General features: G+C 41.7%; 1 protein-coding gene across 1 annotated transcript; it reads left to right on the top strand.

Moving 5' to 3' along the window:
* Window positions 1-926: 926 nt before the first annotated feature.
* MTHFSD (methenyltetrahydrofolate synthetase domain containing) lies at window positions 927-14344 on the top strand (the record flags this gene model as incomplete). Its single annotated transcript, XM_010024847.1, has 6 exons — window positions 927-1040; window positions 1822-1935; window positions 4021-4111; window positions 5001-5113; window positions 5325-5450; window positions 13678-14344. Coding segments are annotated over 6 exons (1074 nt in total), but the record flags the coding sequence as incomplete, so codon positions are not given.
* Window positions 14345-14759: the final 415 nt, after the last annotated feature.

Below are 14759 nucleotides of genomic sequence, written 5' to 3'. Positions count from 1 at the left end.
GGAGAGAAATAAGAGGACATTTACTCAGGCCACTGCATCACCGTCTACCTGTTTTAATCCAGGCTTAGGGTGTGCAGCTGCCTATCTGCCATGTATTGAAGAAATGATGACCAAACTAGCATCTTGGGAATGGATGTTGGGTGTTTTAGTGTTAGGAGAGTGTTAGGGCATGGGCTCTGCCTTTGCCCAAGGGACTGGAAGAAGCGTTTTGCCTTAGTTTGGATTTAAGGTGAGACAGATGCTGAAGCAGGTGGAGGAGGCCTGAGGCTTTGTCACGTCTAAAGCAAGGGGACATCAGCTTAAGTTACAAGAGAAGTGTATGCTCTGCTAAGCTTGAGCACCTTACTCAGCTAAGAAATGAGTCTTCTGAGTTCGGTAACTGAAAGAAGGCAGATTTAGATTAGACATAAGGAAGAAGTTCTTCCCTGTGAGGGTGCTGAGGTGCTGGCACAGGGTGCCCAGAGAAGCTGTGGCTGCCCCATCCCTGGCAGTGCTCAAGGCCAGCTTGGACACAGGAGCTTGGAGCAACCTGCTATAGTGGAAGGTGAATATAGTGTCTGTAAACCTCAGAGAGCCTTGTCCAGAAAGTCGTCATCTGAAGAATTTTGGCTTGTGTTTAAGGGAATCTGTTTGCATTCATTGATTAAAAAGGTCTCCAGCTGTCAGGTGTGAGTAAAGGTGAGGTTGGGCAAAGTGACTTACTTGGATCCCCTCTTTTTCGGAGGGCTAGTATTTGCAAGATACTAGCCAAGCGCTCAGCATCTGTTGGAATGTGAGAGTTTCTCTTAGAAGACATCACAAAATTAACAGTATATCCCTCATATTTAAAATCTGGGGAAATCCATTTCTCTGTAGGATTAAAGATTGTAAAATGCCCATCTCTGCTGTGAACTCCTTGGTGATGTGCTGATATCTTATGAAAATAGGGTGCCTCGCATGCTGCGACAAGGCTTCTGGGTTTACAGGAGTTCAAAGCTGCCAAGACTGTAAAAATAAATCCTGATGCTCCCCAGAAGAACGCTCGCTTTCTAACGCTAGAAGTAAGTGAACATGTTCTCTTTTCTCTTGATTCCTCTCTTCACGCAGGGGTCTCACCAGGCTTGCTGCTCTATTAGAGAGCTGGATATGTTCATCAGAGCACGTGAGATTAAAGTAGATCCTGACAAACCTCTCGAAGGTGTTCGGCTAGCTGCGCTGCAGGTAACAGCACTGTTGCACCCCTGAGGAAGAGAGTGGGACCGTGGTGCTTGGCGGCATCTCATGGCCAAATGCTGTAGTTTCTCTGGTGGGACCTTTACCAGTCCTTAGCCTCATGAAGTTTCTCATGTAAGGATGTTTTTGCCTTTTGGCAAAAATGGCAAAGGTGCAGTTAGAGTTTGGGGAAAGTAGTATCTTTCTGCAGAGCAATAGGTGTTTCACTGTCATTGTAAACATTAGCTTATGTATTTACGTTATCTTATTCCCCGAAATGCATAAGGTAGCCTTACCTCAAATTGCATTATGTTTATCACAAGATGAGTGTGTGACAGACTTAGCTCACACCTGTGTGTGTTCAGTAGCTTATGCGTGTAGCTCAGTTTTGGAATGAGGTGCACAATACATCAGTAGTCAGTGTCTTGCCATCTGTTTCTCAAATAAAACCTTGCCTGGGATTTTGCCATACTTGAGGGCATTCATCTACAAGCACTACACTATCAGCAATGCTAACTAACCAATAGCAAATGAGATTAACAAAATGGAGACCTACAGGACAGTAAAAATATTTCTTTATGTAAAATGAGCCCACCTCCTTTTAATGTGAGAACTTCTTTTGTTACACAGGCGAGGAAGACTTTGTTGGTTCCCATGCCACGCCTGAGAACTGGACTGTTCAATAAGATTGTCCCACCTCTAGGTGCAACTAAAGAGATCCTGCGAATATGTGCTACATCTCAAGTAGGAATGAAGAATGGGGGAGGTCTGAATTAACTGGTGGAAGAGTATTGTGTTACAATAGTCCAACTAAAAGTTGGAAAACCAGATGCTACCTGACATACTGTTCTGCTAAAGTGTTATTCCTGGTTTTACGTACACATTCACCATTATTTATTTTTTTTTATTGGTAGTTAAATCATGAGGAAATTTAGTATTTTCGTTCTATTTTATTAAAAGAATGACATTGATATTTCTGAATGCTTTTTGGAACATTGAGCAACTTCATAGGTGAGTTCTTTAGGTTTCTAAAAATTGTACTCCTGTATTCTGCAGTTTTCAGCTAGTAAACCCTATGAGGAATATTTTGATGTTTACTGGTTTTGCATAATCTGGTCAATAGAATATTAGGACTTACTAAACAGGAAAAATCTGTTCGTTTAGAATCCTGAGTTTAAAGACATGTTAATTCTGTCGTTTGCATCAACCCAGGCGGAAAAATGCGGTAAGTTTTCTCTTGAAGTGTGGTATGTTGCTGCCCTCTTGTGTTAATTTATCGTACTCTACCGCTAAAGCTGTCCAGCGGAAAAACCCGTGTCATATCGTTTGCATCTTTATTTGGTATGAAAACGTAACTTCTGCAGAATAACTAGGCCAGCTACATGGATTTATTTTGTTCTTTATCTCCTGCTAAAGGCAGTAAAGTTCCACAGTAATCCTGTATACAACCGGGGGTTGTAAATGGATGGCAGTTAGTTGGAATCTATACTAAATTTGGAAGTTCTTTGTTGGAAATTCTACTAAAGTCATTAACTAATTAAGCTTCTCAGGGTTGAAGAGCACTTTTGAAAGAGCCCTTTCTCTTGACCTGCTTCAGGCCTCATATCTGATCTGTGATCTTACCACCATGTGTATGTTTTTCCCTCCAACCAGAAGTACTAACAAATAAATGCTATTAGAGGTTTATATTTACAAAGCACTGTGCAAACAAATCTTTCCACACTCCTGCAAAGTGGATAATGAGCATTATTACTGATAGTCACAAATTACTGACCTTTTTTATTTTTTTTGTGCTCTACACAGGAAATTTGGCTTTTTACTGTGAGGATTGCCTTAGCACAAAGTCGCATTGGTTCGAGGAGGATTTACATTACACTGTATGCATATATTAAGAGTGAATGTATCACAAGATATCGTCTTAAAAGTTCTAAACCTCTGATATTTGTTTGCATCCCAAGTAGATGCCAGTTTTTAATTTATGCAGCTCTGGATAGAATTTTTTTAGGATGTATTCTTTAGGAAGGAGCCTGAAGAGAGGTGGAAGCAGAGAGAGAGGGGAAGGTAAAAAGGTGGCAGGGATGTAGGGTTCCTCATTCCGCTTCTAAAGAGTGGTATATTTATCTGTTCATTAGCATCTCAGGTAAAAAGTTGGGGAAAAGATGTGTTATCTTGGCAGTGGCACCTCCCAGATGATGATCATGCAGCAAAGTATTGAAGAATGTATTCTGAGGCAACATGTAGGCAGTTTTAGAAGGTGCTTTTAAAGATGCAGGTATGGGGAAACTTGCAGTGCAGTAGCTGCAGTGTGGAGGGTGATGCAGCTTCTGTACCTGGTTGTGACATTAGGCAGACAACATCTTTATGCTGTAGCTGTCTGTGTCTGAATTAACCTTGTGATTTGTATGAGAGGATTAATTAATGAATTTGTAGTGCTCTGTTATGCCTCATGGGCATGAATTTACATATTAGGACTTTGAGTTGGTGGTAGTAATACGGAGGAAGTGTCACTTGCCCTCATTTTTAGAAATTAATGTCCAATAAAGGGTTTCAAAATACAAAGCTTTGATCCTAAATAAGTAACCTTGCTTAAAAGAGTGCCCATCTCCCTCAGCTCTCCTTGAAGCGTGCCAAAATTCTTGCCACTGTAGTAGGGAATCTATTCTAGGATTCTCTAGAGGATAACTTTCCAGACATGTGCAACTTGGCTATACATGGAAGAAACACTTTGAAATGTGGGGAGTTACTTGGATTTATCAAAATACTCTGGATTTCTGCCTCACTGGTTGGAAAACTGCACTCTGCAAACCTAATATTACGTTACTCTTGCAGGGTATAAAAGAATACAGTGTGCCTGTAGGTCTTGAAGGGAAAGCACAAGTGGACTTGGTTGTTGTAGGATCAGTGGCTGTCTCTGAAAAAGGTAAGCTAAAGCCTTATCAGGAGCTTTTCAGGAGGAGGGTCCCAAGTCATGATTCACAGCCTCAGTAGGCTACACTACATGGTCCTTTTAGCAGACCCAAACATGTCTTTGGAACTTAATTACAGTTTTGAGTTCTGTCTCTTCTGTGTGACAAGTCACTGATCCCAGTCCAACCAGGAAGAATCAATGCCTGCTTCACAACAGTGCTGGTAGGGCTTGGTGGGCAGGCAGCAATGTGATTTGGAGTGTGAGGGCCAGTGTTTTGGCCTTCGGTAGAACTATTCAGCAAGCAGTTTTTATCTCATTTTAATTTATTTTTTTTTAAGAATCAAAAAGGGCTCCCTGTTTAGAGGATCTGCTCTGCTTGCAAGGGTGTGTGAAAGGACATGTGTTACTGTTGATTCAGTACCTATTTGGGGATCAGATTTTGCCTTTTCCAGTATTTTGAAGACCTGCTGGTGGTGAAATATTTTCCACTGACTTTATCCATTCCTTATCCATTGCTTAAAACTAACATGGTTTTTGTATGTGAGCTGGGTTCCTCTTTACCCACATGAAGTTAACCTATGTTGACATGAATAGAGTGTTCTAATTACAATGGGTAAACAGGGTTCTGTGTTAACTGAATTGGTCTAAATGTGGTTTATTCAGAATGGGAGGCTCCTGGGCTCCTTTAGGAGTTCATTTAAACTAATTTTTTATTTTAATTTCAGTGCTGATTACAAGGAAAGCTGCATCCTGTGAGAGACACTGATGCGATTTTTATCTTGAATTACAAGTCTGTGCTGTTGCAGGCTGCTTGGTTTAATTGCATGCTTTTGACAGCAATCCACCTTTCCACTCTGCTGTTTTTGCATTTCCTATCACTGTTTACTTTCATGTATTTTAGGCTGGAGAATTGGAAAAGGGGAAGGTTATGCAGACATGGAATATGCGATGATGGTGTCAATGGGCGCAGTGCAGGAGGATACACCTGTAGTTACTATTGTGCATGACTGTCAGGTAAGTTGGAATATCCCCTCTTTAGTGATGATTCAGAACTATGTGAGAGTGAATGGTATGTCTGAAGATGAGACTTGGCATGACATTGGTGTGGCATTTTCACTTTGTTTCCGCTATCACCGAGAGATTTTCCTATGTTGCAAGACATCAGGAATGGTGTGCGATTTTAGTGAATTTATTCTAACTACTTAACAAATCTTGTTCTGTGTAGGTGGTCGACATAGCAGAAGAGCTTCTTGGTGATCATGATTTAACTGTGGATTATATACTCACTCCAACAAGAACTATCAAGACTGATTGCAAACGACCAAAGCCTCGGGGAATAATATGGCATAAGGCAAGTTACCTCTGCTAATGGTGACTTACTGGTACCAACATTCCATTGATCAGTTCCCCATTTTCACATATAAACACATTTCTTGTGTTAGAAATACTTGGAAAAGGAGCAAATATGTTAGATGGTTAGATGAAACAAAACAGTAGCATCTGTATTCAGCGGGTTTTAAGTGGTAATTGTGAGGAGGAGAAATACTGAAGCTGAGGTTGCTGCTCTGAATGGATTGTGGGCTGAGAGTCGGTGGAAACATTGTTTGTGGATTTTTAAGGCAGACATTGTTTCTTGTAGTCGTTTGTGGTATAATAGTCTATGTAAGCAGAGGGGCTTCTCCACGTTACGCGTTTTACTCCTCAGTGCTCATTGAAATTGGCTCTGTTCATTTTCTGGAGACTGTACCACAGAGAGAACTTCATGGCCTTAGGCCATGTGAGAGTGGTAGAATATGTGCTGCCCTGGTTGTGAAAGGAAAGGATCTGGTGGCTGGTACATTGCTGTTTAAGTAGCAGATTAACTTTCAAACAATAGTTGAGTTTGTGGCTGGAGCTCATTTTCAGGTGGAGGAATATATATCTATATATAGACTTTATACTACTTTAAATCATGAATCATTATTTATTGATAATTATTGTTTTATGGGTTTGGCCTTTTCCTCCACCCTCGCTCCAAATTGTCAGAAACTTTAGCAGTTTCACAAATGGTTTCAGAAAAGCATTTAGTGAATTGTTTTACTGGAAGTTCATGCTGAGAAAATTCTTTCTTTGTCATTAAATTTTCATTCCTAAAATCAGCCAGTTAGGGAGCAGACACAATCCTGCATGATTGAGTAACAGTAGGAACACTGAAATGAGGAAAAGTGTACCAATGTCTTGCAGAAACCACTGAAGAGTTATTAGCGAATACTTCTAGGGAAATCAAGAGTTGTTTGTTAAGCATGTGCCAAACAGCAAAAAGAGTTAAATTTGTTAAGGTAATGTATCTACAACAAACAAGTCTAGCCAGTACTATTTTTATTCCTATAGTGGGAGAGTATTTTACCCTGCCTGTGGTTGATGATTTGAGGTTATAAATAAATAAATAAAAGCTCTGTACTAGTGCATTTTTTCCATTGAATTATTTTTGAATCCTAATTTTTTTAGGATATTATTGAATGTAATTGTTCTGAAGGCCTACCCCTTGTGCTCCATCCATCTTGCCAACATACTTTTGATCACAGGCTGTCTGTATTAGTGTTAGACTTCAGTCTCAATAAGTGGCATTGCTAACACTTTTTTTTTTTTCCTTTTTTTTTCTGTCTCATTCCCTTTAGCAGTGACATTTTTTAAAAGTCTGGGGAACCTTGCAGGGGCTGTTGAATGTCTGTGAAACTTTTGCTGCTCATGAAAGGTCAGTCAGACCCAAGTGATGTATCTAATTTGATGTTACCTTTGCATTTCTTGGCTTCTCAGAGAGAAAAGCCCAAGATAATATAATATGTACCTCATAAACTAATGCAGTGTCTGCCACAACTCCTTATGCTTGTTTGTAAGGCTTGAGGAGAGATGCTTCGTAGAGTTTTAGCTAAAGATTGTGCCACACTGACTTCAGATAGTTTGCATGAGACAGTGAAACTTCTCTGGTAATCTCCATGCTGGTGGTGTCTGAAGCAGAGCTCTCACTGAATTTCCTACAGCTTTCACTGAGAAGGGAGCACATTACATGATGGACCCTTTGTTTGAATATTTAAATGTTTATTTAACACATCAAGCAGCTTTTGGCTGTTCTTCAGAGTGTATGTTGATTAGGTAAGAATATTGGAGAATACTAGCCTCAGCAGTAATTATCTTTGCATTTCTGTAGTTTTGGGACAAGAACAAAGTGTTGTGTTTATATGAAGAAGGCAAATAGCTTTATTCTTTCTCAGAGAGCTGAACAACTTGTGTATGTTTTGTTTGTGCTTGTGGTGGTAACTTCTGTGTTCAGCTCTTCACAGAGGGTCTTGGAGATGGGAGGTCTAGTTAATCAACAGGGTGTTAAAAATGCAGGACTTGACACAAGCTACTTAAGCGTTTGTCGTTTGACTCTCCCTGGTTGCTTTTGCATCCTTTTCTCATCCTTGTCCCTACATCCTTTTCTCCTTCAAATCCCAGCTTTACTGGTGCATTTCCGTACCTCAGAGCAAAACTAAATGAACAAAGACGTAGTCAGTAAATAAATAACCTACTTCTAAATATGATGTTTTGTCAACAGAAAGTAGCTTAACTTTGTTATTAAGATTTGTGATGCGTAAAATACATTGCAAAAACGTTCTTCAGGAAGGTGACTGGATCAAGCCAAGACAATGATTTAAGAGCTTAAATTAAAGATGTTTGCAAACATGGGATTACAGCTAAGTATTGCTTTGAAGGATATGCTTTCCTGAAGCTGTTAGGATAAATAGCCATTAATACACACAGTGCTTTCAGCTCAAAAGAGGTAAGAAGGTACTTACACAGCTAACAAAATGCATATCTCCAGGCTAGATTTCTGTACTCAAAGAGGTACTGTATTTTCCTGGAATATTTTTGTTTGTTATGTGCTATGTAGGGAGGAAGTAGAGTGTCAGATATGGGACAGGGTAAATAGGGTTTCTCTGTGAGTAGGTGATTCGCTTTTTTTGGGATAATTGGCATGACTTGCCTTCAGTTGCCTTCTTTCAGTTCTTCTCAGTGCAGAGTTTCCAACTGAGCTGTTTCTTGCTGTACGTTTTTCCAGATAGGAAGATGTGAATTATTTGCTGTGATTTTTGTCACAGAAATGCTGATTTATAAACTTGTAAGGAAGTACAGGAGCTACAATATTATTAATACCAAAGCAGCATTGTCAGTATCAGTGCTTGGCACTGTAGAAACACTTCTAAATACAGAGGCAGTACTGCAGTGTGTGTATGGGGAAGTTTTCTGCATCTGAGTTCAAGGTTTTGAGAAATCTATGTGCTCTTGGAGGACAGCAAGAGCTGCTAAGAGCTGAGCACTCTGGAAAACTTCATTTGGATGCCAGTGGAGAGTTATTTGGCTTCCTCTGTCTTGCAAATCTAACCCATTGTTTCTGGGAACTCTGAACTCATGAAACATCTTACTTCTCATTTAGTATTTTGTATGGGTAGGTATGATCTTTATCTGTGACACTGTCTACTATATTGTTACAATTATGAAGTTATTTGTGCTGTGCTTATTTTAAATTGAAATTATACAGACCAATTAAAATATTTGGGGTCATAAAGAGGGAAATGAGAGTAGCTGGTGGAAAAATCACTATATTCTAGCAAGCATTTCCTTCTGGTTTTTCAATCATTCTTCTGCTGAGAATTTTATGGAAGCAGGGAAAGACGATTTTTTCCCAAAATAAAATGAACTGGGGGAAGCCCTTTGTCTAAAGTTGAAAGAATTTAGTGCGCAGTGGCAGAGATGGAAACTATCTGACAACAAACAGCTTTTGATTCGGGTCTGTGATAGAATATTTGGAAAGTAAAATGATGTTGTTTTAAAGCTCAAATTCACACTCAAATTGAAGCTGGCAGAACCTTTAGCAGAGACACAGCGTTGTCATCAGAAAAAAAATGTGGTTAGTTTAGCCAAGGTTTTGTTTTGTGGAGGGATAGCATGAGCAGGGCATGCTTCCATGCATGGTTAAACATCTCAACACCTTTGCAAATCTGACCCTTGCTGCAGAGTCCATAGAATCAGATTTGCTGATGGATTCCAAATGTGGGTTGCATAAGTTTCTCCTGAGGGACACTAGCAGACTTCATGGGCTGCCAGCTCCCAGAAATATGCCCTTGGATTGCGTGCACATATTTGGACATTTTGTGCAAATGAATGATAAAATGTTCAACTGTGCTGGCCCGTTGTAGCTGTCTTGGCTTTCTCTCTCTTTAAACCCCTGTGAGCTCAGTGCTCATTTAAACAAGCAACTGATTAAGGAGGCAACACAAGAAGTGGGCTCTGTCCTGGAAGCCTTTGTGAACAGTCTTGGGTCAGAGACCCCTCTGGGTGGACAAAGATAAATCTTTCAAATATGTTCTGCCTACCAGCCTTACACCTGGAGGGGCTGGTGGATCTGCTGAACATTGATTTTTATGTTCATAGCCTTCCTCAATGGATGCAGCAGCATCATCTGTCTCCATCTTGAGCCACATGTTCCTACACCAGTTGGTGTGTGCAGATGGGGAGCAATGTGAAACAGAATTAAATAGCAGACCTAGTATGCTCTCCAGTCTCTAACTGCCCTTCCCTCATGTGCCATACATCAGAACTGCACTGCTTCTGCTGCCAGGGAAATCAAAGTGGTGTTTGGCTTGGCCTGTTTTGTATCAGGGGTCAGCATTACTCATTCTGTCAGAGCACAAATACATCTTTCATTTTGCCCAGCAAAATACTGGAAGTGGCCACGTTCACTGTTCTGGAATAACAGAGGCCAAAGAGAGCCCTAATGTTCTAGTAGAGCCCTTGCAGAAGTCCATATGCCACTACATCGTTTTGGGACCAAACCAGGTGTCATCAGAGTGGACGCTTGGAGTTAAGTGTTGGGAGATTTGTATTGGCACTCAGTACCCAAGACTCTGCTTTCTTCAGGTTTCTGTCAGAAAGGGGCCATTTTTCCCTTCTCAGCTTCTTTCCCATAGCCTACTAATTGTGTGCCAAAGGAATCCATCTACCCTGCTGTCCTCTTTCCTCAAGGCTCTCCCAGCCATGGCAGAGAGTAGGCAGGATTGTTAAATGGTGAATTGTTTTTGGTGAAGTTATTTTTAACCTGAATCCCATCAGTTACTGAGTTTATAGTGTAGACCCACAAACACTTCTGTTGGCGAACCCCAGAGGGCTGAAGTATGGAACTGGCCTGGGAATTGGTGGTCAAGGGGTAATAAGAAACTTCTTCAGCTGGCTTCACTGCCAAAGCCAATCATTCAGCTAAATCCCAACACTCAGTACAAAGTTTACAAACATCAATAAATGGTTTGGCCTTGACTTTATAGGGATGGGGGGAGCAAGGGAAGAAGCTTCCACCAGTGGGCTTGCCCAGGTCCACATAACCGGCTCAAGCAGACTTAGAGTAGAACCCAAGTCCCTTGCATCCTGGCTTAGCCTAAAGCAGTAGGTCAGGCTAGGAAGGAGTGACCAGACGGCACAGGACCAAGAAACGTGCAGTTTTGTTTGAAAGAGAGGAGGAATATCTTTGGCCTCTTTCCACATGGAAATAAATCATTGCAATCCTCCACAACTCAAAAGACAAAAGAAACTTTTTGCATGATCATAATTAGCAACACATTGTACTACCACAGAGCTCTTTTGTTTGTGATTTTGCAACAGAGCAGAGCAAGCTTTTTCCTCTCCTCTGCCACCCACTGCCCCCTTTGCCCTTCTGGCTCTCACCCCCTGCACCCCAAAAAAGGTAGTGAATTGGTTTCTTGATTTGAAACTCTGAAATCCCAAAAGGAGTTTATGCCTTGCCTTCACATAAAAAAGTGGGGGAAAATAAGGAAGGATTTAGGAGGTTTGGCCCAGTTGAAAGATTCTCCTGGACCTCAGGGAAACAAACCCTTAACGTAAATCCTCTGTCTGTCTTTTGTGGCAGACGGATGTCAGTTGACAGCGTCAGAACTTGTCTAATGTAGGTTGTTTTACAGAATGTTTCTGTTATAAAACAAATCCAAGTGCCAAATCATCTGCCTTTGTTTCTTTGGTAAAGGTAACTGTAAAGGTGACTTCCTGTTGTATGTGCACGGGGCTGAATTTAAGGTATTGATAGGTTGACTTCATGGTGGTGTTTGATAAGAGCTTCAGCTTTTATAGAAAACAACAGTTCATAGCCCTTATGAAGGCATTTCTGCTGTTGTAACTACATCTTCCTGAGTCTGCAGGGAGCCTGAAACAGTAGCTTCAAGAGCTTTAGACAGATGCCAAAAATTGCTGGTCGTTCTAGTGAGAGGAAAGGCCATGTTGAAGCCCGGCCAGGCAAAGTCTTTTCGAGAGTATGCTGGCCCCTGGATTATCTAAATCCTTTTCTTGGTTTGTCCTTAAAAGACTGTGAGTTCCAGAGATCGTCCTCTCAGTGCCCTTTTCTTTGGTTCCCTTAATCTACAAAGTGGTGAGGGTTAGCCCTCGGTAGTGTCAATATTTCTAACACCCAGTCCATGCCTTGGGAACCAAGTTTAATTTCAGGGTGAAAGGAACTATTCATACACTTGGTAAGAGGTTGAGATTGTTCTTTGGGCCCAGGAGTGATTAGTTGCATGAGGACACAGAAATGTTTTTCCTGTTTGGTTTAATTAGCATTACACATAGAAATTTGACAGAGGACAACAAATGTTCCTAATTTTGGCCAGTAAAAGCAAAATAAGATGGCTTCAGCCCTTGGTCTGATGTTGTTATCGCCCAGGGAAGGGGAGTTTGCTGTCAAACACAGCAGTCTGAGTTCTCGGCTGAGAAAATCAAGTCAGTCCAAGAATCCACAGAGCAATAACTCTTCAGTCTGAAAATGGCATGTACCTTTCAGAGTACAGAGGCTCCCGGAGCCCCAGAGGAAGTCCTTGCTTCTCTGTCCTGGCTTCCGGATCAGGGCAGATTTGTTCAGAAATTGTTCTCAGCTGTGAAGCTTGCTTGTGTAAGGGGCATGATCCCAAACACCTTGACTCTGGGTCTGCAACGTGGCAGAATGGAGGTGGCCTCTTCCAAACTGGTTAGTCATATTGGGCTTTTTGATATTATATTAATAACTTAGAACTAGGACAGGCTTTATGTAAATTATAATTTTATTTGGTTTCAGCCTGAAATGAAACTTGCTTATTTGCTCCTCAGAAGAGGAGCCCTGGGAAAGTTTAAGAGACTTCTGTTAACTGGCTTTCCTGTTACCTTAATCTACCATTGCCCCCACCCTGTAGTTGATTTTACTCCAGTCACTTCAGAGCTGGGCTACTCTCCCTGGAGATCTGTGAATTTTAGACCTGATGTGATGCTGACAGATACAAACTCACTTTGACTGTAATTTAAGAACCAGGAATTGAGGGGGCTCTGAGATACTACAGGAATCTGAGCTGTGAGATCTGCAGGCATATTCTAGCCAGGATATGCTGGTGCTAGTCCAGTGCAGCCTGCTGCGAAGTATAGAAGCTCAGAAGCTTGGGTGTAGTACCCACCTAGAGTGGCTTGCTCACACTGTGTGGGCTACTAACTGAGGTCTCTGCTAGCTCAGGTGTTGCTTCCCTAGGCTCTGTTTCGCTCCCTAAATTTAAGAATTGGATCTTGTGTTGATGGATGTTCTGCTTGTCCAGCAGCCAAGTACAAATTATTCCTCTTTCCAACTGCAGTTTGCAAGCCAAGAGCTAGACCACATTGGCTAGGGAACCACTGTGTTTCCTGCCAGTCACTGAATGTAGCCTGGGGCATCTCATGCCTGAGAAGGATAGGGTTCAGCTATTGAGAGGAAGAGCCCTTCCAGAAAAGCTGCTTGTGAACTGGGGGTGGATGGAAGGGGCAGAAGATTCATAGTTTTGAAGAACAGTTGGGTCCGGGTGCCCTTCCGTTCCATGACCCAACCCAGCAGACTGGTGTGGGATCTGATGAGTAGCTGTGGGTGGTGCATGAAGTCGGATGACAAAAGTGAGAGAGAGGCTGTTACGTGCTGATGTGCTACAACCAGAGAACGTGCCTCCAGCTGGGCCCACATTCAGAGGAGCCCCGCTAAAAGGCACGCTCCCCAGCTGCAAGCTTCACACCATCATCCCTCCCCATTGTATGACCCAGCATATGGGATATCCTGTTTTGGGGGAAAAGAGCAGAAGGAGGTCTGCAGAATAAAAGTGCCTGATGGTCTGATGAATTGTAGGCATGAAAGATTCTGCCAGAGCAGGAGCACAGGCCCTCAGTCAAAGCAAATATTAAGGGATAACAATAAGAATGCAAATCTGAAAGCACTCTGATAAATAAATGTCAAAATCTAATAGTTCTGAGTTTGGTTTTGATTTTCCTGCTGGACCTACATTGTGCTGCTTCCTTAAAGAGTAACTAATGTTTATTTTTGTCTTGCAGTGTGTATTTAGGGAGCAAGTTTAGAATCAGGCCAGCAATTAGTAACGTTTTGAATACTCTGGCACTCTGAATGGTAGCAATATAATAAGGTTCCTCTTTTTATGGTGCAGATGAGTCCTGATGGTCGTCATCTCTTTCTGGAAGGCAAGAAATCTCGTAATTGTATCTGTCTTCCTCCTTTTTAGGTCACCTCTGAGATGCTGGGAAAAATCCCCATCCTAAGGAGTCTTCGCTACAAGGAGAAGCGGGCTGGCAAGGATGTTACCCTCCAAGATGCACATCCAGACTTGGCAAATACCAAAAAACCAGCAGCATTAAATCAGAGGGCAATGGCTGAAAATACAAGACCGCAGGCTGCTATGGGCTCAGCTGAAATAGGAAAACACTGTGTTGAAGGTGATTTTTTAAGTCCCAGATTAGACGGATCTGGCAGGATTACTACTGTGTACCTGGGGAACATATCTCCCAGCGTAAGAGTGAGTGAGCTGAAATGTGCTTTAAGGGAATTCCATGTAACTCCTTTACGTCTGAATTGGCAAGGAGCACAGCACAGGGCTTTTCTTGATTACAAGGATAAACCAACTGCAGAGAGTGCTGTATCTTCTTTGAAAGGCTTGAGCCTCGGGGGTTATCCTTTGCGAGTTGAGCTGGCCAAGAATCAGAGAAGCAAAGGGCAAGTAGAAATCAATAGTCAAAAATGAATATGAATAGAGGGGGGAAAAAAAATAGGCATTTTCATTGTTTTGTGAGAAGCCAGTCTAAGTTTTCAAGGATATTAGTATTTCCTCTGCTTTCTGCAGGCTAAACAACAAAGTGGAGACAGCCTTTCAAATAAATGAGGCATACATCTCAGCTGGCTTGCCTGCCTCATTTCTGCAGTTGTACATGTAAAGTGCGTTTGTCAAGACAGATGATAGAGGGGCCTTTTCTCTGAACAATTATCCAGAAAGCACCCACACTCTGTGTATTTGGTGGTTGGTTTTTTTGCGGGGGGAGTTGATTTACTATTTGGTTAGTACATTTTTGAGTCCTGGATCAAAAACCTGCCCCTTGGTAGCTGTGTGCAGTCACGTATAGTGAGGTGGTTATGTTCTGTCAGCTAAAGGTTGTACCTGCAAATGTGTACTTGTGAGCTTGAAAGCCAGCTCCAGAAAATCTGTCGTAAGGCTTACAGTTCTGATTTTCAAATAGCTTTTGCCTGTCAGGAGTTTTCAGTGTATTTTTAATAAAAATGGCTGGGGGGAGAGAGTGCCCTTTTTGTGCTCTT

The sequence above is a fragment of the Nestor notabilis genome, unplaced genomic scaffold, assembly GCF_000696875.1.
Source record: "Nestor notabilis isolate BGI_N333 unplaced genomic scaffold, ASM69687v1 scaffold10172, whole genome shotgun sequence".
In the NCBI taxonomy this organism is placed as follows: domain Eukaryota; kingdom Metazoa; phylum Chordata; class Aves; order Psittaciformes; family Psittacidae; genus Nestor; species Nestor notabilis.
Note: the sequence above shows the minus strand (reverse complement) of the source record. Positions and strands in the feature narration are given on the sequence as shown.